The sequence below is a fragment of the Rhinopithecus roxellana genome, chromosome 5 (assembly GCF_007565055.1).
Source record: "Rhinopithecus roxellana isolate Shanxi Qingling chromosome 5, ASM756505v1, whole genome shotgun sequence".
In the NCBI taxonomy this organism is placed as follows: domain Eukaryota; kingdom Metazoa; phylum Chordata; class Mammalia; order Primates; family Cercopithecidae; genus Rhinopithecus; species Rhinopithecus roxellana.
In genome coordinates, this window is record NC_044553.1 from 134,639,389 (window position 1) to 134,662,699 (window position 23,311).

The 23,311-nt window shown below is 49.5% G+C and overlaps 1 protein-coding gene across 2 annotated transcripts in view; it reads left to right on the forward strand.

Annotated features, from left to right (window-relative positions):
• The window catches only part of ESRRB (estrogen related receptor beta), a 189,277-nt gene extending 172,551 nt beyond the window's left edge, over window positions 1–16,726 (forward strand). Inside the window, exons 5-7 of one of the 2 annotated variants that reach the window (XM_010382693.2) lie at window positions 121–282; window positions 9,098–9,367; window positions 16,325–16,726. In XM_010382693.2, coding sequence (XP_010380995.1) covers window positions 121–282; window positions 9,098–9,367; window positions 16,325–16,569 — 677 coding nt within the window. In that variant the 3' untranslated portion in view covers window positions 16,570–16,726. The remainder of the gene's footprint in view (window positions 1–120; window positions 283–9,097; window positions 9,368–16,324) is intronic. The other variant, XM_030929726.1, reaches the window with a different exon arrangement.
• Window positions 16,727–23,311: the final 6,585 nt, after the last annotated feature.

The following is a 23,311-nucleotide window of genomic DNA, read 5'->3' on the forward strand; positions in this document are numbered from 1 at the left end:
CCACTTTGACCTTCCTGGGGCTCTTAGGAACCTGACTTTGCTTCCTGAGCCACCTGAGCCTCCATCCCGGCCCCTTTCCTCTTTTCCCAGCGTTTACCTTTCCCTCTTTGGTTGTTGCAGTGACCAAGATTGTCTCATACCTACTGGTGGCCGAGCCGGACAAGCTCTACGCCATGCCTCCCCCCGGTATGCCTGAGGGGGACATCAAGGCCCTGACCACTCTCTGTGACCTGGCAGACCGAGAGCTTGTGGTCATCATTGGCTGGGCCAAGCACATCCCAGGTGAGCATGTGGGACCAGGAAGAGTGTGGCCAGGGACACTCAGCTAGCATCCCTGCAGCCTACCCAATGGCTATGCTTCTGATGCCCAGATCCTGGACCCCAGAAGGCCTGTGAAATCCTGGCAGGCCTGTTTCTCTGAGCTCCTCTTCTCTCCTTGTAGCATTGGAGAGGAACAGGTAGTTAGAAGGCCCAGTGAGGCTTATACACTGCTGCAGGCTCGTCAGAATTAGTTATCATTCAAGGTGGGGTCATGTTTGAATCTACAATTAGTGTAACATTCAAAGAACAAGTTCCTTGAGCCCTTAAAGGGCAAACAGTAGGGTTTTCTTGTAGACCTTATTGGAACAAGGCCGGAAAACAACAGAAGAAAGACTGACTCTCTCTTCCTATTGGAGGCAGCAGAATGGAGCAGTGAACAGCATGGGCTTGGCAATCAGATTGGGATTCTGATTCTGGGCCTCCTGCTTACTAGCTGAGTAACCCTAGGTAGGCCACCTGACCTGTCTGTCAAATGGGAATACAAGAGTCCCCCACTTTGTGAGCTTTGATGTGAGCATGAAATGAGATTCTGTGTTTCGTGGAGCGTTTGGCACAGTGTCTGGCATGTGCTGGCGTCGGTTGCATGCCCACTATTGCCATCCTTCTGTTCTCTAAGGGAGGCCTGTCTCTGGGTTGGCTTCTGAGATTTTAAGGGCCTTTCTGGTGTGGAAAGTGTGTGTTACATGTTTCAGGCTGTGTGGACTTCTCTTTGCTGTGTGTGGACCCAAACCCTGCATTTAGCCTCTCTAGGTCTAGGCAGATGGCAGGAGCTTTTTTATTTTTGTAGACACAACACCCACGTATTCTACATTACATACATATTGGGGGCTTTTCTCTGTGCAGTTTATTCCTCAACTCCTTTAAGACTCTAAAAGGTTGACTCAGAGTGTGGTAGAAACTCCTTTTATCTTTCTGGTAATGCCTCACCGTGAACATGGGACAAGTCAGCTTCCTGTCTGTAGATGTGTGTTTGATTTGTTGTGGCTCTGAAAGGTGAGTACAGCATGCAGATGATACAGCAAAGGTGTCCTAGACTTTGGATACCAAGGCCCACAGTTTTTTTTGTTTGTGTTTTGAGAGAGTCTTGCCCTGTTGCCCAGGCTGGAGTGTAATGGCGCGATCTCGGCTCACTGCAACCTTCGCCTCCCAGGTTCAAGCGATTCTCGGGCCTCAGCCTCCGGAGTAGCTGGGATTACAGGCACCCGCCACCATGCCCAGCTAATTTTTTGGTATTTTTAGTAGAGACAGGGTTTTGCCATGTTGGCCAAGCTGGTCTCGAACTCCTAACCTCAAGTGATCTGCCCACCTCCTTCTCCCAAAGTGCTGGGATTATAGGCGTGAGCCACCATGCCTGGCCCAAGGCTCACAGTTGATTGAGGGAAAAAGTCCTTCCGTGTGAGACCTTGCACGCCCAGGTTACAGGAAGGAGCCTTCCTGTGGACAGGGACGCACAGAGATATCAGATGGCCCAGAGACTCTGCTGGCAGGGACTACCCTGGCCCCTGGGCATTCTGACCAGGGATCTGGGCTGGTACGCCCTTACTAAGGAGCTCAACTTCTCGGGGATTATACACTCAGTAGTTTTTGAATCTGCCCAGTGCTGGTTCAGCACAGATGTGGGGTCAGGCCACTGCTTAAGACACTTCAGCCTGGATTGCTCCACTAACCCAGGGCCAAATTGGGTACAGGTACCCCTGCCCCCACCCCCACACTCCTGTTCTAGGTTGAACAGATCCTGCATCCTAGCAATGGCTCATGAGTGGCGCCTGGCGGTCCCCTGGGTCAATGCTTCGTTCTTCCAGAACGCTACCCCTGCAACACCACGGAGGAAGTAGATAGGACAAGGAGACCATGTCTCCCCTGCACTCATTTTTCCCTGTGCCTTTCCACCTCCCAGCTCCATCTCCCATCTGTGCCCAACCAAGACAGCAGGGCTAGAGCAGAGTGGGTGCTAAAGGTATAGACTTTTGAATCAGGCAGCCTGGGCTTTCATCTCAGCTCTGTCCTTACTGGCCTTGTGCAAGATACTGAATTTTTCAGAGCTTCAGTGTCCTTGTCTGTAAAATGGGAATCACGATAGAGCCCCTCACGGGATTGCCGTGAGGATGTAGCATACTTAGTGTGCACACGGGGTGAATGGCAGAGATGCTTACCAGGGCTGTTGTAGTTGCTAATAGTAATAAAAGCCTCCTTTCATGGCTTCATTTATCCTTGTCCAAAGCTGAATTCTTTTTGGTAAAAAAAATAAAATAAAATAAAAACAGGGGCTCAGTTGTCTATCTTAAATGCTAATTTGCCTATTTTGCATAAATCTGCATGCTGAATTCTTTGCCTCCTGACCTTCCAGTGTTTAAGGTAAAATTAATTAGTGAAGTCTCCTGCCACTGCATGAAAACCTCATACTGGCCAGGCACGATGGCTCATGCCTGCAATCCCAGCATTTTGGGAGGCCGAGGCGGACAGATCACAAGGTCAGGAGATCGAGACCATCCTGACTAACACAGGTGAAACCCCATCTCTACTAAAAATAGAAAAATTAGCCAGGCATGGTGGTGGGCACCTGTAGTCCCAGCTACTCAGGAGGCTGAGGCAGGAGAATGGCGTGAACCCAGGAGGCGGAGCTTGCAGTGAGACGAGATCACGCCACTGCACTCCAGCCTCAGGGACAGAGCGAGACTCCATCTCAAAAAAAGAAAAAAAGAAAGAAAAGAAAACCTCCTACTAAGGGCAATGACACAATCAAGTTCCTGATTTTTTTTTTTTTTTTTTTTTGAAATGGAGTCTGCGCTTTCTTGCCCAGGCTGGAGTGCAGTGGTACGTTCTCAGCTCACTGCAATCTCCACCTCCTAGGTTCTGCCTCAGCCTCCCAAAGTGCTGGGATTATAGGCGTGAGCCACTGTACCTGGTCAGGTGCCTGATATTTTTAAACTAATCAACTTTATCCCATCTCAGATTAGATGGAAAATGCATCTGACAGTCTCCCTAGCCCTGAGAGAGAGAGAGAGAGAGAGAGAGAGAGAGAGAGAGAGAGGGAGAGAGCTGGTTGAGTAGGGAGGATACAAGCTGGAGCCCACCCTTGGGCCTGTGTTGGCTTCTGTCCATTCTGGTTCCTGCACAGACAGAAAGAGGGGGACTGGCCACTCCAGGCTGCTCAGGAGTAAAGCTCTGAAGAATTTAGGCCACTGTCCTTAAACACAAGGTACCACATCTCATGCTTCAGTGTCTTCTAGCCTGGCACACAGAGGGCATTGCACACTTAGCTTTGCATGCACATATTGAGAAGTCACTATACATGAGGTCCCCTGATAGAAATTGTGGCTGAGACAAGGAATTAATTTTGCCCCAAGGATCCCATTTGGAACAAGGCTGACTTCCAAGGGGAACTTGGTTCACTCAGAATCCCAGCCATTGTTCAAGTCAGTCTGACATTGTCCTACCCCAAATGCAGGTTTTTTACCTTGAGTTGAATGTTCCAAGTATTGGGTTCCCCATAGGGCAAGCCCAAGTCTTTAGAGCGTCCACCTCTTATTCCATGAGATCAAGAGCTAGCAGCCTTTAATAGGCAGTGGGGAATCACTTGATGAATTGCAGCCTCCTCCAAATGACCCGAGCCTGCCATCCTGCCTCCCTGGGCAGCCTCATGCCTGTGCCGGCCAGGAGAGCCTGCCCAGGGAGTCTCCACCACCTCTTCCCTGCCCACGTTCCCACGTGCAGGGCATCCCCAGAGGCCTCCTCACAAAAGTCTCTCAGCGGCGCTGCTCCCAGGTAGCCCCCGTCCGGCTTAATGAAATATGAGCTGCCGAGTGACAGCAGCTGTGTCTGAAGTGGCCCCAGATCCTATAATTACATCTCCCTTTATTACCTCTGCTAATGGCCCTCCAGGTCGACAGAAACGATCATAAATTAACAGATTATGAACTCCACTTGCCACAAATTATGTGCTTTTTTTCTTCTTCTTCTTCTTCTTCTTCAATTCTAGGAGCTTTTGATGCCAAATCACAGGGAGGGGGATGGGAAGCTTGGGGAGAGCCTGAATGTTATTAGATGAGTTGGTGCAGATAAAACAATTTTCCTGGGGCAGCGGAGCTCCAAGTGGGAGCCCAGGGAGCCAGGAGCTCTGGGCAGGCCCGAGAGCCTCAAGGGGGCAGTGCCGCCTGCAGTGAGCCCAGCACAGGGACACCCCTGCACTCCTCGGGGCACAGGCTACCCCCAGACTGTCCTGGTAGCCTCTTCAGGGGCCTCTTGGTCCCATAACTTGAGCATGAGACCCAGCCCAGCTGAGAGAGGCAGGGGTGGAAGGTGCTTTACTGAAGGGCAGGGAGGAGTGCCTGGGCTCCTTCTGATTTTAAATAAAAGAATTTGTGGTTCTAGTAAAGATGTCAGATGGGACAGATGGGTCGAAATTAAGAGTTCCATATTCCCCATCCTATGCTTCCTCCTGGGAATTTCCTGGCAGATACAACCACTGTGTGGGGGGGGGTGTGGGGGCGGGGCGTGTGTATGTCCCTCAGTCCGTGGGCTTATACCCTAACACTGCTTTACACCTGCTTTTTCCATTTAATTATACAAAATAATAGCACTTACCTGCGCTAAGCAGGGTTCTAAGTGTTCCACATGTCAGCTCATTTAATCTGAACAACCCCATGAGGTGAGTGCTGTTATTATTCCCATTTTACAGAAGAGGAAACTGAGGCACTGAGAGGCAGCGTGAGCAGCAGAGTTAGGAATCTGATCTCTGTGCTCATATGATTATACCCTTTTTGCCCCCTTGGGTATCTTTCCACGTCCACACAGAGTTCTACCTTATTTGGCACATTCGTTTAACTAAAAATTACATTTATATAATAATCACATGTATTACGTTAGTTACCTTTTTTTTCTATTTTGAATAATTTCAAGCAGTGATCTAATACCCTTTTACATTTATCTTTATGTCTTTATTCATATTTTTCTTTCTAGGAGAAATTTCTTTTTTTTTTTTTTCTTTTTGAGCTAGGATCTTGCTTTGTCATCCAGGCTGGAATGCAGTGGCGTGATCTTGGCTTACTGGAGCTTTGACCACCTGGGTTCAAGCAATCCTCCCGCCATAGCCTCCCGAGTAGCTGAGATCACAGGCATGCACCACCATGTCCAGCTAATTGTTAAATTATTTGTAGAGATGGGGTTTCGCCATGTTGCCCAGGCTGGTCTTACACTCCTGGGCTCACGTGATTCTCCCACCTTGGCCCCCAAAGTTTGGGATTACAGGCATAAGCCACCGTGCCTGGCCACTAGGAGAAATTTCTAGCAGTAGAATTGCTAGGTTGAAGGGAGCATGCCTTTTATTTTATTTTTAATTTAATTATATGTATGACTTTTATTTTTAAGCATCTTAGTCACTGACAGGGTTCAGAAGCCAAATGTAGACACAAATGTATATAACAGAAGTCTCACCTCTGTCTCTGTCCCCTCCCACTCCAACCTCCTGGAAGTCACCATTTTTTCTTTCTCAATTTTCCTTCTGGTGTTTCTTTTTGCAAATATTAGAAAATATTTGAACTATTTCAGATGTTAAAAGATATCAAATATCTCCCCCTCCCTTCCTTGCACAAAATGAGGAAGGCTATATTACCACCATTCAGCACTTTGGAGTATACATTTAGATGATCAAAGCTATTTTCAGGGCTTTTTGAAAATGTTCAGGGAGGAAGAGAGCGATCAGGGACTGAGTCCAGAACTCAAAGCAGCCTAGCAGAGGTTTGGGAACAGGCCTCCCGGGTACATCCTCCCATGGCGGCACAAAACTTTCCAAGTCCGGTCTCCCTCCCACCACCGAAGGGCAGAGCCTGACTCCTACAAGATAGGCAAAGGCAGCTAGCCCTGAATCTGGGTCCAAAGATCTCAGAGTGTCTAACCAAGTACCGTGGACACATTTTTTTGTCTCCTGGGAGTCAAAGCCCATGGCATTTGCCCATTCTCTCTGTCCTTTTAGCTGCAAAGGTTTGTCAGGCAGCTTCTTTGCTGTGCTTAGCCGTGGGGGTAGGGGAAGGAAGAGCTCAGTGTCTGTGCATCCTGGGAACTCAGAGCTGGGATGGGCCAACCAGGGGCATCTGGGCATGTGCCTCATCAAAGGTGCCCTCGCCACCCCACTGGAGAGCTCAGCCCTCAAGGCTCCCCTTCCACAAAGCCTTCCCTAGACTCTTGTTTGGACCACCTTCCCCAGTTACACTGCTCTCAGAGCCCTGCATTTGCTGTAGCTCTTCTCATATTCTAACTCTGTGCTGATTTGTACCCCTTGGTGTGTGTCTTCCCCTTCACTGTAAGCCCTTGAAGGCAGGGAGCAGTTCTGGACTGAGCATACCATTCTGTCCCCGGTGCCTAGCACAGGCCTGGCACTTAGTAGGTGCTCAGTAAGTTTTTGCTGAATGTCTCAAAGGGCAGGAAAGCATTCTAGTAACATCCTAATGATTGTACGTGCATGATTCACTGCACAGGGGACTTTTCCCCTGCGTTTCCAGAAGCCTAGTCCTTACCTCATCCTCTCTCTCTGCCACCTTCCAATTCAGCTGTCTGCTAATTTTGCTCCTGCCCTCCTCCTCCATCTCCCTTCCAGTCTGTCTGCTTTTAGACCCCCTCCCCAGAGCTGTCCAACACTCCCCCCACACACTCTCCCGTGCTGGCTGATTGGTATCTGTTAATTAATGTTGCCCAAGGCCTCTCTCCTACTCAGAGACCTGATAAGGGAAATTGGATGTCCATTTCTATCTATCTTTTATTACCTCCCAGCTCCCCCGGCCACCACAGGCAGCCACACACCCTCTCCCATGCAGGGAATCTGGACAACCACACAAACACACACACACACACACACACACCCTGACCCCCTGTCACAGCCTCTCCCCTGAGAAGGTGCATCAATCAAAGCTTGCCCGTGTCGGTCGGTGTAATCACTCCTGCTATTTGGTTGATCACCCACGGATTCTGTTAGCCAGTGGTGATCTGAGCCGTCGGTCTTGAGCACTGTGACAATTCACTTGGAGAATGCTCACAGGGTAAGGGTGGCCTGCCAAGTTGGGGGCCTTCAGCTCCAGGAGTGCCCACTAAGGTTCAACTGCCATGCCCTGTGTGGAAGCCAGGGAAGAAGTGGCATTTGAAGACAGAGGACAGCAGATGGATAGGGTAGACCACACAAGCCAAAGAGCTGGGTGATCCAGAAGCTCAGGACCACCCAGACCTCCAGACAAGTCTAGAGAGGAGAAGTGAGTGATGCCAATGGTGTCCAACAACAACAATAATATTAATAGTAACAACAGCCACAGCCATTACCAGCACCCTAGCATGTTGAGTGCTGATGGCGCCGGGAGAGGTGCCCAGCACTTTACATGCATCTTCTCTTTTCACCCCCACAGCACCCCACATCAGAAAGGGGCTTCCAGTCAGGGATGGGGTCTAAGTCAGCAAATGAAGTAGAAAGTCCTTCCTAGGCAAAACTAACCCTGAAAAAAATCCCTTCATGTCTGTTACCCATAGTGCATGGTGCAACAATCCTTTGAATAAATCCAGCATGTCCATGTTAGAACCAATCACTGAGTTTCTGTTTGAATCTCCAGTGAAGTTACTGCCTTGTGTTTGGTGGTTAAGATGTTTGAAAATCAGCCGACTTATTTACTTACTCTCTCTTACTCTCCTATAAACCAAGATGTTAATTGACTTTGCCTAATTTAAGTGCGTATATAATGCAATTCCAGTATATTATCATTGTTTTGCAGATGAGGACTCTCATCTCATCATTAGTAATAATAGCTCGGTAAACACTTAGTTTGTTCTGGAATCATCGTCTCAATTAGACCTCACAGCAACTCTCTGAAGTCGACCTTACTATAAAACCATTTCCTAAATGAGGAAACTAAGGTTTGGAGAAGTTGCATGGTTTTCACAAGGTCAGCCTACAGCTAGTAAATGGGAGTCAGCGTTCAACCCAGGCAATACCCACAGCTCACTGGACAAGACAGTGTGGCAATTCTGGAGCCTTCTCCATGCCCAACTTCATTTTCACTGTGGAATCAGCCTCCTCAATAGCAGGGAGCAGGGAACTCCCTTGATTCCAAGCTCCCAGAACAGGACTGCTGGGTCATCGTGAAGCAGAGAATGATGGCCCGGGAAGGGGCGCTCTGACCCTGGGAGGACAGGCTGTCCTGTGAGAAAGTGCCCCTGACCCTGGGGACTCTTGATCTCTTAGCAGCCCCAGGCTGTGGTCACTGGGGCCTTCCCCTGTGGCTTTGAACAGCTGTGTCCTCATTCTTGGTAAGGCCTGTGGGTCTCTGCACAGCTGAGGCTGCATCAAGGATCAGGTGTCATTTTCAAACACGAAAGCCTCCCCTGGTTTGAGCAGAGAGTGGGCCCTGGAAACTCCCCAGAGTGGCCGAGAGCACGTAATGCTGCTTCCTGGTTCCAGTATGTACTCAGTCACTCCTTTAACTACAAATGCATTGAATTAATCAAAAAGCCTCTACAGACGTTTGGAAAATACCATAGAACTAACAATAATAATGGTAACAACTGTCAACATTGACTGAGTTCTTCTTATTTCAGTCTTTTCCGTGAATTCCAAGTCTGACACATTCCCCAAGGGGAGGACAGTGAGTCTTACACCACACAAGGAAGGCCCGGGGACAGGATCCAGGGGTGCCAGGGACACAGCCACACCCTGCAACCTCTGCCCCCTAGCGAGCCCCAGGGAGGCCCCTGGTCCACCCTTCTGACCTGCCACTGCCCTCTGTGTCCCCTCTTCCCTCAGGCTTCTCGAACCTCTCCCTGGGGGACCAGATGAGCCTGCTGCAGAGTGCCTGGATGGAGATCCTCATCCTGGGCATCGTGTACCGCTCGCTGCCCTATGACGACAAGCTGGTGTACGCTGAGGACTACATCATGGATGAGGAGCACTCCCGCCTCGCGGGGCTGCTGGAGCTCTACCGGGCCATCCTGCAGCTGGTGCGCAGGTACAAGAAGCTCAAGGTGGAAAAGGAGGAGTTTGTGACGCTCAAGGCCCTGGCCCTCGCCAACTCCGGTAAGGGCGGCAGCGGGGCCTGGAGGGGGAGATTTTAGGGGTCTGCATGGGCCTAGTGAGCCCATCTCTGGGGCCTGTGGGCAGGACTGACTGCCTCGGATAGAGATGAAAAGAAAACACTGAAACTTTTTATCACCGAAGATTGTCCGAGGGGTGGCCTGCAGATAAAAAGCTGGTGATGAAGGCTGGCACTGGCTGAGCATTTCCTAAGCCTCAGACATCCAGACTGGCACACTGACTAAGGACATGGGTTCTGAGGCCACATTGCTAAGGAGCAAATCCCGTGTCTACCAATTGGGCAAGTTGCTTCACTCTGTGCCTCAGTTTCTTCATCAGTAGAAGGAGGGCAGCAAACAGTCCCTACTCTACATGGCTATTGACAGGATTTCTTTATACATAATTATATTGCTTGCAACATGCTTGGCACATACAAAGCACTCAATTATTTATTTATTTGTTTATTATAGATGAGGTCTTGTTCTGTCGCCCAGGTAGGAGTGCTGTGGCTTGATCCTAGCTCACTGCAGTCTCAAACTTTGGGCTCAAGCCATCCTCCCACCTCAGCCTCCTGAGTAGCTGGGACTACAGGCATGTGCCATTACTCCAGCTAATTCTTATTTCTATTTTTTATTGAGATGGGGTCTCACTATGTTGCCCAGGCTGGTCCCAAACTCCTGGACTCAAGCAATCCTCTCACCTCAGCCTCCCAAAGTGTTGGCATTACAGGTGGTGAGCCACCACACTCAGTGTCAACTTATTAAATTCGCTAGGAGTTTATTGAATTCTTACAAACAATCTGAGAGTAAAATTCTTATTGTTGCAACCCCATTTTACAGATGTGGAAACCGAGACCTGGAAAAGTAAAGAAAATTACCCAGGGTCACACAGTTAAAAAGTGTCAGAGTTAAGAGTCAAACTAAGGTCCTCTGATTCCAAAATCAACCTGAACCTATACCCACTCCTTGAATCTTTCAGTCAAATTGCTTGAACACAGGATAAAACCTTCCCAACTGAGTGGTTTAAGCTGGAGTTACAGAGGAGGACTCACTCCATTTCATTAGCATCCACCAGCTTCTGGCTAGATTATCTGAAGAGAAAGGCAGACACTGGGGAATTCCAGTAAGTGAACTTGAATGGAACCATTATGCGCACTGGGAGAGCTGCCACACTATTCAGGGAATGGTGCTGGGTGCCAGGGGGCTGCAGGAGAAGGATAAATACAGGGTACCCTCCCTAAAGAGAGCACCTGTCAGGAATCACACACATAATTCTGCTGCAGAGCAGTGTGTGGCTGAGTTAACCACCCCGGTCTGGGTCAGATAGACCCAAGTTCAAATTCTATCTCTGATATTTCCTAGCAGTATGACCTTGGGCAACTCAGTGTCCTTGTGTGTTCGATGAGGATATTCTGAGCACCTCTTCCAAGCACTTTTTTTTTTTTTTTTTTTTTTTTTTTTTTTTTTTTTTTGAGACAGAGTCTCGCTCTGTCACCCAGGCTGGAGTGCAGTGATGCAATCTCGGCTCACTGCAACCTCTGCCTCCCGGGTTCAAGCGATTCTTGTGCCTCAGCCTTCTGAGTAGCTGGGACTACATGCAGGCACCACCACACCCAGCTCATTTTTGTATTTTTAGTAGAGACAGGGTTTCACTATATTGCCCTGGTGGTCTCAAACTCCTGGCCTCAAATGATCCACCCGCCTTGGCAGATGTGAGCCACCACGTCTGTCCCCTAGTGCTTTTGTGAGTATTTAAGATCGACTGACAATAAAGCACTCAGCCCGGTGCCTGGCCCAGAGGAAATGTTCAATAAATATTAATTATTATCATTATTATTAATGACAGAGGACCCAAAGTGTTATTAGCATATGGAAGAGGGAGAACTGGCTCCCAGATGTAGACAGTACACACAGGGTAACCAACTGGTTTGCTCAATACTGTCCTGCTTTAACTGAAAGTCCCATATCCCAGGAATCTCGTCAGTCCCTGGCAAACTGGGACAGTTGGTTGCCCTGGCACATGGCTTCATGGCGCATGCAGGGGGTGCTGTTGACGACCCACTTGGATCCCTTTTACTGGGTTAGTGGATCCATCCCCCAGCTGCTAACAGCTCACAGGTACCCCTTTGCAGGGCCTGCCCTCCTCTGCCTTGCCCAGAGGGTTATGTGGCCCTTTCCTTGGCACCACCAGGCAATGGTGGACCCACATGGGAACAAAAGTCCAGATCAGAGCCCTGCATGGGATCAGGCTAAGCCAAGGTCCCATCTTTGCCTTGCTTTCCTCTTTTCTGTGCTTCCTGCCTCTCCACTTCCTTTCTCCTGAACACATGCCCTCCAAAATGTCTGTACCTAAACCCCTGCCTCAGGCTCTGCTCCCAGGGAACCTGATCTAATACAGAAAAAGATGTCACTTTTTTAGTTCAAATCTTTTATTAATAATAAATGAATGCAAACTAATAATAAAAATTTTACATACGTCCACAGAGAATATTTACACATTGAATTACAAAATTGTAGTGTATTCTTTGTTAGAGAATCCTAATGCTGTTTTCTTAAAGTATAGTGTTAGATTTACAGAATAACTTTTTTTTTTTTTTTTTTTTTTTTTGGAGACAGTTTTGCTCTTGTTGCCCAGGTTGGAGTGCAGTGGTACAATCTCCGCCCACTGCAACTTCTGCCTCCTGGGTTCAAGCGATTCTCCTGCCTCAGCCTCCTGAGTAGCTGGGATTACGGGAACCTGCCACCATGCCTAGCTAATTTTTGTAATTTTAAGAGAGAGACAGTTTCACCATGTTGGCCAGATTTGTCTCAAACTCCTAACCTTAGGTGATCCACCTGCCTTGGCCTCCCAAAGTGCTGGGACTACAGATGTTAGCCACCACACCCGGCCAGTTTGCAGAATAATTGAGCAGATAGTACGTAAAGTTCCAGACACCCACCTCATCCAAGTCCTCCTTCCCCAATAGTTTCCTCAATTATTAATATCTTGCATTAATGCAGTAATGTGTTACAAATAGTGACCCAATATTGACATATTATTAAGTAAAGCCCATAATTTCCATCAGGGTTCACTCTTTGTGTTGTATTGTTCTTTTTTTTTTTTTCTTTAAGACGGAGTTTCGCTTTTGTTGCCCTGGCTGGAGTGCAATGGTGTGTTCTCGGCTCACTGCAACCTCTGTCTCCTGGGTTCAAATCATTCTCCTGCCTCAGCCTCCCGAGTAGCACGTGCCACCATGCCTGGCTAATTTTTATATTTTTAGTAGAGACGGGGTTTCTCCATGTTGGTCAGGCTGGTCTCAAACTCCCGACCTCAGGTGATCCACCTGCCTCAGCCTCCCAAAGTGCTGAGATTACAGGCATGAGTCATTGCACCCAGTCGACTGTGTTGTATTGTTCTATAGGTTTTGACAAATGCATAATAACATGTTTCTACAATGACGTATCATACAGAATAGCATCACAGTCCTGTGCTTCACCTACACAGAGGGGAGCATTTGAACCAGGCATTGCTGAGGGCTTGGGGGTTCCAACGGGTGGAGGAGGAGCAAAAGCAGTTAAAGCAGAGGAAGCAAGGTGCACAAAGCCAGGTACAGGAAGGCTGCCCAGGCCTTAGAGCTCAAGTCCTCTATTCTGGGCTCTCCTTACTTATATCAGACACAGAGCTCAATCTTGGCTGTGTTGGGAGAGGCAAATAAAGAGGTGGTGTCTCCTCCACTCTTACTTGGTCCTCAGTACTGGACCACACCACACCAGCTTTCAGCTGCTCTTCCCTTGATCTCACATGGACCTGCACACATACACACATGCACATGTATACATACAAACACATGCACATGCCTAGACACCCACACGTACACACACATGTGAACACACATAATGTGCATGCACGTACCCACATATGCACCCACATACATGTGTATACACACACACACACACACCCCCACCTGAGGACCCGTGGTGGTTTGTCAATATGAGTCTATCAGGAGCTTCTGTTGGCATCAGACTTTGCCTGAGTGCACTTTGTCACATGGTATGAGGTTTCAGGTCTCCGGACTTCTTGCCCCAGTGACACGTAGAGAGCCATCCTGCAGCTGGCGCACAGGATGAGAAGCTGGAGGTGGAGGAGGAGTCTGTGATGTTCAGGGCCTCGGCTGACCCCCAAGAGGGGGCAGACATTGCTTATTCCAGAGAGCCGCAGGCCTTGATGAGGGGAATGCTTCCTTCCCAGCACGGAGGGATTGAGCATGAGGCCCTGTGGCTACCAAGTAGATATTCAGAAAGGCTGGCTAGTGTTTTTTTTTTTTTAAGTAATGGTTTTCCCACCTAGGCAACAGAGTGAGACCCTTTCTCAGAAATAAATAAATAAATAAAATAAAGTAATGATTTAAAGGAGCGCTTGCCAAAGTACCTGTGATGAAGGACCCATTTTTAGACGTTTCAAAATGTTCAATCCATTATGGATAGATCACTTTGTAAAATACAACAGAAATAAATTATTAGAAAAATGAAATTAAAAACCAGATGTACAAAACATGAGCCAAATGTTTACATTTTTACATATAACAGACATAAATATAAATTATCCTTGCAAAGTGCTGTAAAGTTTCTAAATGCTTACTCTCAGTTTCTTATCACAGACCAGTAACATCCAGAGGGCAGGCAGGAGCCAGTCTGTGTACCACACTTTGAGCAGGCTGGGTTTAAAACGTGTCCTTCAGGGTCAGTGAGACCTGGGTTCCTGCCTCTGCCACCTGCTGGCTGAGTGTCTGGCAACCTGACCTTTGAAAGCCTCAGTTTCCTCATCCGTGAAATGGGGAGAACAGCAGCTCATTGTGAAGAATATGCAGTGACGCACATAAGGCCGTGGCCACCGTGCTTGGCACAGATCCCTCCTAGCTCACTGTGTTTCTGTTGGGCTCTGCGGGGCATAGTGAGTGGCCTGGGGAAGAGGAGCCAGTTGGAGGTAGCCCCTGCTTCCAAGGGAGATAAGACATGAACTCAGATGTGGCAGAAAGAGCCAGTGATTCCTGGCATAAGAGAGGATCATGAAAAGGGATCAAGGAGGAAAGAGTAAATTGTTTTCAGCTGGGGAGGCAGAAGCTGAGTGGGGTCTTAAAGCAAGAGATGATTCGGTAGGATGGGAAGAGGGAGGGTAAACTTCTGTAGTGGGGCCATTAGCTCCAGGCGGGAAATGGGGAAAGAACAGGCCAGTTTGGGGGAGAGGCTAGAAAAGCAGGCTGGGGTCAGACCAGAAGCTCAAGGGCTGTGGAGAGATTGGATTGTGATGGGGTCAGTACAGGGAGACAGGAAGCGTTGTGCAGGAGTGACCCTCCCCAGCCTTGAGGGAGAAAGATCACCCAGGCATGAGAGAGAAAATGTGTTGGCTGGAGGAGGGATGGGTGCCAGGAGACAATTGAGGTGTCCTAGCCGCAGTCCCCAGGGCCACCATGGCTGCCACTGCTGAGGCTGAGTGCACGGGATGATTCAGGTGTGGGTCCAGTAGCTCAGGGGGCTGACGCTGGGCAGAAGTGCCCAAGCACATCAGAGGCAGACTGTGACCCCACACCACGGCCCCCTTGGAGCCTGCTGGCTGCCGTTTACCCCACATCCCAGCCATCCCCAAAGCTCCCTGACAGCAGGAAAAATTCATAGCCATTGATTTTGTAATTAACAGTTTATCAATGCCATCAATACAGACCTGCTGATGGATTGCAAAGAAATTAATCTTGCAATGTTATTTTATTTCATTTTTGGTCGAAGGCAGCTGCCAATTTTGGCCTCCTTGGGGAGAGTGGGGGGTGGATGGAGAGGGCGGGAGAGGGAGCTGGCAGGAGACAGGAGCCCAGATGGCAGGGCGCAGCCATGTTAGGTACACACTCTGTAAGTGGCCGAGAGTGTAGGAATGGAGCCTTGCTTCATCTCCCACCTGATGAGGAAGGAGTGCTCACTGCCTTGGTAGCAGGGAGCAGAAAAACGTGGAGGAGGCTTGGATGTGGGGCCAGTGAAGACCCAGCCCTGCAAGGACACTCACCCCAGCCTGAGTCCCCACAGGAATAACACTACCTGACACTGATTAGGTGCTGACCAAGCTCTGGGCAATGTGCTGCTTCAGTCACCCTCACCACAACCCTGTGAGTCCTCACTCCCGTGTTTTTTAGCCGGCTCAGACCCAGCTGTCACGCGACCATCAGCAGGTGCCTCCCTGCTGTGCTGGGATATAGGTAAATTTTGTTTGAACCCCTAGGTCATGGCCTAAGTTCAAAACCTTTCCCAAGATTTTAGAGAACTCCCAACAGCTCCCTCCATCACTGTGCCCTATGCTGCCACCACGGGGCACCCTGACATGGAGCTCGGCCCCTATTATCTGTGTCTGTATTCTGTGTCCTATAAACAGAATTTTGTCAGGTTAGCGATTGCACTGAAGACTTGGGGAGCTGGTGGCAGCGGCAGCTGCAGTGGTTGTCACGGTGTTAGCAGTGATGGGGCTAGGGGCGGTGGTAAGGGTGATACTGCTACCAGGGTACTGACTTGTGAACCCGTGACCTGTTTAACTCCTTTAAGCCCTTGAGGTAGGCATGGCTATTATCCCATTTTACAAGTGAGGAAAATGAGGCACAGAGAAGTTAATAACTTGCCTAAAGTCACACAGCCTTCCAGTAAGGTACACAGGATTTCAACAGTCTGGCTCCAGTGTCTCTGCTGCCACCCCCTGGTGACCTCTTGAGAAATGTCCTCTGTAGATGCCAATCTCTCCCTGGGTTTGAGCCCCAGCTCTGTCATTAGCTTCTGTGACCTCCGACTGGCACTTAACCTCTCTGAGCCTCAGATTGGCTCTCTGTGAAGCGAGGGTTCTGAAGATACCCCTGCCTGCCTCCATGCTGCCTCCTGGACCCCAAGATGGCACCCACGCCAGGCAGCACTCCCCAGCCAAGCCTGCTAATGCTCGTCCTTGTGCCTGCAGATTCCATGTACATCGAGGATCTGGAGGCCGTCCAGAAGCTGCAGGACCTACTGCACGAGGCGCTGCAGGACTACGAGCTGAGCCAGCGCCACGAGGAGCCCCGGAGGACGGGCAAGCTGCTGCTGACGCTGCCCCTGCTGCGGCAGACGGCTGCCAAGGCCGTGCAGCACTTCTATAGCGTCAAACTGCAGGGCAAAGTGCCCATGCACAAACTGTTCCTGGAGATGCTGGAGGCCAAGGTCTGATGGCCCTGCACACGGACCAATACCCACCTACAGAAGGACAAATGGACAGACCGAGGTGGAGACCTCCACAGCCACCAGCCTCCACCTTCAACTCCTGTATCATGGCTCTGAGCTGTCCCAGAGGCAGGGGTTTCTCACCTCCTGGCTGTGTGCAGACTCTCGGGTGCAGTGGGGCGGGGGACGGGGATGGGGGGGCAGGGGTGCGGGGCTCATCTGTAACTGGCTTTTTCTTTGGTATGTCTTTCCTTCTCCATGGGCGGTGCGGAGGCCTGGGCCAGGGCTGACTCCCTTCAGGAGTGGAGACCACTGGAGCAAGTGCCCCCTCCCCTCCACTGAGCCACCAAGAGGCAGCGTGTGCGTTTCCTAACTCCCTTGCCTCCTCCCCGCTCCGCGGCCTGGGTGGGCAGTGCTCAGGCTGGGTACCACCCGGAGGTTTTCCTTCTGCAGAGGGCAGGTATGCAAGGGAAAGCAGCATCTTTCTTCCAGAGGCCCTGCCTGCTCTGAGATTCTCTGGGGCCCCTCAAGAGGCCCCATACCTGCCACAGTTCCCACTCAGCTTTCAGCCAGGGCGGACCCACAGGAGAGCAGCGGCTAGAGCTCACATGCTTCCTGGGCACCCCACCCCTTGGGGCCTAGCCCCCTGCCTGTCACCCACTGTGCCAGTGTCCACCTGTCCTCCTCCTCTTCTCCTCCCCTGGGAGTCCCATGCTACTTCCTGACCCTACCTCAGAGCTCACTCACCCAGTGGGTTCAGCCAGCCATGGTGACTCCAGGGCCTGTAGACAGGAACGCGCTGGCACAGAGAAAAGCGGGGACCATATCATCCTCCCCAGAACCCTCTCCTGCCTCCTGCCTTCCCCCTCTCCCTGAAGGGCAGGTCCAGGCCAGGTGAGCCTGTGAGGAGCTCAGGAGCCTGGCTCCATCTGAGAGCACTCCAGAGGGGGAGGATCAGGGCAGGATGGGCAGAGGCCCAGACCCATCTTTGCCAAGCACAGAAAGGCCCAGCAGCTGAGTAAGTAGGCAGGGGAGCCCCAAAGAGAGGAAGCTCAGCGGGGTGGCCCGCCTCATCCTTCCTGGCTTCCTTTCCCTGCACTCAGCATCATACTGCAGGGCTGGTGTGCCAGTGCCACAGGAGGGGTGCCCTCACACCACCCTTGCACCACCAGAGGTTTGGTGTAGCTCCCCTGGGCACTGTGAGCATGCCAGCTCTCTGGCAGGACGCCTGCAGTCCCCCTGGCTGTGCCGGGTGACCAACCATCCTGGGATGTTTCTTTGTCCCAGGAAACTCCTCCACTCCAGGCACATTGGGACAGTGGGTCACCCTATTTCTGTGGCCCCTATTTCAGGGGCCAAGGTGGCACTCTGCTCTGTCACTTCCTGCTCAAGCTGGAGGACCCAGGCAGCAGGGCATCATGCCCAGCTGGCATCTGCTATCCATCTTTTCTAGGGAAAGCATTTCTGGTCACCCTATTTCTACTTCAAAGTTTTCACTCATTCCAGGGGCAGCCCTGAACACCCATTTGTGCTCACATGTTGGCTAAGGGCAGCTTAGAGGGTCTCCCAAGGACGAAAGAGTATCAAGCCATGAAGGAAAATCCGGATCAGCTGCCTTCGCAAGCAGGACTCAGAGCAACTCCCCGGGGGTCCCCAATCAATGCCCCTCTAGTCCAACCCCCTCACCGAGAGAGGCAGGCAGATCTCACCTGGCACTAGGACACCAGGAGGCCAGATGCCTTTCTGCAGCTTTTCCATGGAAGCTCTGGTACTGCCTCCCTGGTTCTACCCCAGGAACCTCCCAAGCCTGGGCTTCCGGGCTTGGACGTGCTGAGGTCATCCCAGACAAGAGGGCTGGCTGAAATCCACAAACCAGCAGAGCAGCTCTCTGATGGTGTCCCACACAGAAAATGTTAAGGATTCCAAGAGTCCTCCCAGACCAGTGGTGTGTCCCCCCCCCCAGCTCTGCTTGCCTTTGGGGAATCAGGTCTGAGTCACTTGATGAGTAGGTACTGGAGCCATTACCCAGGATGCTGCATCCCTAGACCTCCATGCAGCCCATCTTTCCTCATTTGGGTGGAGGCACACATTCGGGGCAAAGGCCCCTTCCCGGCATCAAGGAACACCAGCTACAAACCAAGTCTAGCACAGTGTTTAGAGGCTCTGCCTTGAGGTTCTGCTCCGGGGAAGCCTTCACAGTAGAGACCTTGGGGTGTGCGCTTTGGGGCTCCCTCAGTCTCTCACTGTGCTGTGTCCTTGCAGCGGGGCCAAGGTGGCACCCTGCTCTGTCACTTCCTGCTCAAGCTGGAGGACCCAGGCAGCAGGGCATCATGCACAGCTGGCATCTGCTATCCATCTTTTCTAGGGAAAGCATTTCTGGCTCACCATGTAAAATCTGGCTTGGAGCGAGCTGGTGTTCTGCACACTGCCTCACTGGACCTTGTGTTGCTGCGAGCGCCCTCACTTCAGAGCTCCTCTAGCAGAGTGGGGCAGAAGTCCTGTTGGTTGGTGTCCATGAGGTGGAAGCTGCTTTTATACTTAAACCTCAGATCACAACAGGAAATGTGTCAGTAACAATGGAACTCCATCCAATGGGAAAGTTCTTGGTACTGAAAGCGTCCATTGGCCACTCAGAAAAGAAGTTTAGGGGCCAACTTCTTACCTGGAAGTCTGGCTAGATGAGGACCCTCTCCGGGGGACAGGACTTACTTAGTGGAAGGTGGTGAAGTGAGGAGAGTTTAGGGGACCCTTCCCCCAATGGAACAGATCTCAAGTTTACCCCAAACCTGCCATTTCTGGAAAATCTGTAAAGAGGAAACAGCCCGTCTCAGTTGTACTCTCATGATACAGGTCATTTGAAATGAACCAAGAAATAAAACATAAAAATCCAACCATGGAGAAGGTGGTATGGCTGGGTTTTGTTTGGTCCCCTTGTCCTCATACATTCTAAAGTTTCCAGACTGGCTTTGTCACTTTGTGAACTTGTCACGTGTGAAACCCAATCTTTGCATATAGGGAGCTTCCTTGGGCCACACTTTAAGAACCAAGTAAGAGACTCTCAAGACTCCAGGAGAGTCAGGAGGCCATGGCAGAGCCTTAGAGGAGCTGGAACCAGCACCCACCCGTGTTGGGGGCCCCCTTTCCCCATAGACTCCGCCCTCCCTCTGTGCAGATGGAAGTGGCAGGGGAGGGTGACCAGCTTGTGACAAGAAGACCTAAGGGTCCAGAGTCCATGCTCACGGAACAGCACCAAAGAAAAGCACTATGTGGAAAGATTGTTTTATTTTCTAATAATGATAATATGGCTGGAATGGCTTCTTAAGATGTATATATTTTTTAAAATGGCAGTTCCGCATTGCAGCATCACCTACTTGTACGTCTTTCTGCCTCTGTATACGTTCTCCCAGAAATCCCATGTAAGTCAAATGCCCTAGGATTCTTCCATTCTGGTCCCATGTATCTGGAATCTAATAAATAAGGAAAGGAACTATTGAGTTTCTTCACACATTGTCTTTCTGGGCTGACTGTCCCCTGGACAGCATTGCCCTCGGGTCTCAGGCTGAGGCTAGGAGAGGCCATTGGAAGAGGCAACCCAGCCACAGTGTTCCCTGGAGAGTCCCATGGTGTCATTTTAAAAGCATGTTCATCAGCAAAGCTCAGGAGTGCAACTGGAGAAGTATGCTGCAGGTCTGAGAAGTTCCCTGTTGCTTTTATGCTTTTAATATCAACGGCAAGGCAATCATTAATGCCAGAGAAATGAGATATCAGATATATGTAAATGAAAACCAATTCATTGCCTTAAGATTTCGAATTGCATCTGTGACACACACAACACTGATAGCACAGCCCACGTGTTATTCCAGGACACACACAGGACCAGTGAGAAGCAGAGGGGAGGGCCTGAAAGAGATCAAAGAAGACATTTCAAGATGTCTTTTGTTGCAAGTAAAAGACACCCTAGCTTATACCAGCTTACTGGATTTATATGTGAGTCCAGAAGTGGGGTAGGCATCAGGCAGGGTTTGATCCAGAGGTTCACAAAGTAAATAAGAGTTGTGGTTCAACTTTTCTGATTCCCCCTGTTCTTCTGTGTGTTTGTTTCATCCTTATGCTGGCCTCTTTCCTGGTAGCAAGAAGGCTTTCAGTTTTTTGTTTCACACCCTGGGGAAGAGAGAAAATCTCTTTCTGCAAAAATGGAAAATGTCTGAACTTCTTTCTGAACTCCATTTTGTGTCTATCCCTAAATGAATCCCTGTGACCAGCTTGGGGTAGAATTAGTTCCACTCAATGGCCTAGCTGCCACACTGTGGGAAAGGGGTGGGTTGGAAGTCTAGAAGTCTAGAAGACAGCCAACCATAATGCCCACAGAACCCACATACATGGACAGCTCAGGGTCTGGTCAACTTTCAGTGAGAGGTTTGTGAGTCTCCTGAAGCTCTTGAAAGATACGAACCACATGGTTATCTTTGCATTCAACACCTTCATGCATGGTATGCATTATGTACTTGTGGGAATGAAAGTACTCAATTTGTAGATTCTTTTTAGGTAATTCACCTTAAAAGAATGCACACATGGCTGGTATTTATGCTGCTTTCTTAAGAAAAAAGTAACTAGGAAAAAAAGTCAACCATAATATCATGTAATGCAGTCAAAATGAAAATCTTTATTTGTTTATCTGTATATTAGGATGTTCTGTGCTACTTTTTCCATTTATACATGTAATTGTGATCAGACCAACTAATAGCTCATATTTTCAAAGACTTAACCCTCATCCGTATCTCCATCTCCATTCATTCTCTAGTCTCTCTTTTTTGTTGTTGTTGTTGTTTTTGTTTTGTTAGCAAAAAAGTGAAGCTTCAAAGAAAGGGGAAAAACTCAACTAATAGTCATTCATTCATTCTTTCATTCATTCAACAAATATTTACTGAGGATCTACCCTGTTCCAGACACTATTCTGGGCACTGGAGACTATCTCCATAAAGAGAACAAACAAGGACGAGCACGGTGGCTCACACCCGTAATCCCAGCACTTTAGGAGGCCTAGGCGGGTGGATCATGAGGTCAAGAGTTTAAGACCAATCCTGGCCAATATGGTGAAAACCCATCTCTACTAAAAATACAAAAATTAGCTGGGCATGGTGGCACACACCTGTAGTTACAGCTACTCGGGAGGCTGAGGCAGGAGAATGACATGAACCTGGGAGGTGGAGGTTGCAGTGAGCCAAGATCGAACCACTGCACTCCAGCCTGGGTGACAGAGCGAGACTCCGCCTCAAAAAAAAAAAAAAAAAAAAAAAAAAAAAAAAAAAAAAGAGAGAGAGAGAGAAACAAGAACAAACTAAATCCATCTTCATTTTTCATGGAGCAGACAGTCTGTTGGGAGGAAGACAGAGAAAATAAGCACAGCAAATAACCAAATTATATAGTTTGTTAGAATGTATATAGTGTAAGTGAGTTGGGGGAAGCAAGGTATAGGTGAGCAGAAATGGCGTGGAGGCTACAATTTTTTTTTTTTTTTTTTTTAAGACAGAGTCTGGCTCTGTCTCCCAGGCTGGAGTGCAGTGGCGCAATCTCGGCTCACTGCAAGCTCCGCCTCCCAGGTTCACGCCATTCTCCTGCCTCAGCCTCCTGAGTAGCTGGGACTACAGGTGCCTGCCACCACGCCCAGCTAATTTTTTGTATTTTTAGTAGAGATGAGGTTTCACCACGTTAGCCAGGATGGTCTCGATCTCCTGGCCTCGTGATCCGCCCTCCTCGGCCTCCCAAAGCGCTGGGATTACAGGCATGAGCCACAGTGCCCGGCCTACAGTTTTTAAAGGAGTGATCAGAGCAGTCTCAATGAGGATGTTACACTCAACAACAAAAGTTAAAGAAAGTGAGGATTATGTGGGTGTATGGAGGGAGAGGTCTTCACGCAGAGAGAGCAGCCAGGGCAAAGGCCCTGGGGTAAGACTATGCTTGGTGTATTCAGTAAGCATCAAGGAAAGGAGTGTGGGTGAAATGGAATGGGTGAGGCCTTGGGAAACAAGGGACACAAGGTGATAGTAAGTGTGGCTCTCACGCTAAGAGATTACAGGAGGAACCAGTGGAAGCGTTTGAATACAGGGGTGATGCAATCACACATTTTAATAGGACCACTTTCAGTTGTTTTGTGGTTTGCTGGGCTGTTGTTTCTTTGAAAGTGTCTGACTGGACATTGAACATGGTGTTGGGGTTTTATCTGGGTCAGCTGTGGTCCTTCCCAGCTAATAATTCCTTCTCACACCCAGCCAGCCCCTCCACTGTTCTCTACCTGTCCTCATAGGCAAGAAAGTAAATTAAACTGGTGAACATAGGTTTGTGGAGTAGAAGGAGCTTAGCGATCACCTTTTATGTCATTATTTGTCAGGTGAGCGAAATAACCCAAAAGTGAGCTTCTGGGGAAAAGACCCTCACTAGAAGAATCAGAACTTAACCTCACCCTTGATTTTTCAAAAACAGTGTGGGGTGCTGGCAAGTACACAACTGCGTGACTAGATTTAGACCAGGAGTTCACAAATGGGGGCAATTTCCCACCCAGGGGACACTTGGCAATGTCTGGAGACTTCTTTTGTTGTCACACTGAGCGTAGCTACAGGGGTGGAGGCCAGGGATGCTGCCAGACATCCTACAGGGCATGGGATAATCCTCCACTGAAAGAATTATCTTACCGCAGATGTCAGTGGTGCTGAAGTTGAGAACCCCTGTTTAGATGTACTCTGGGCATTAT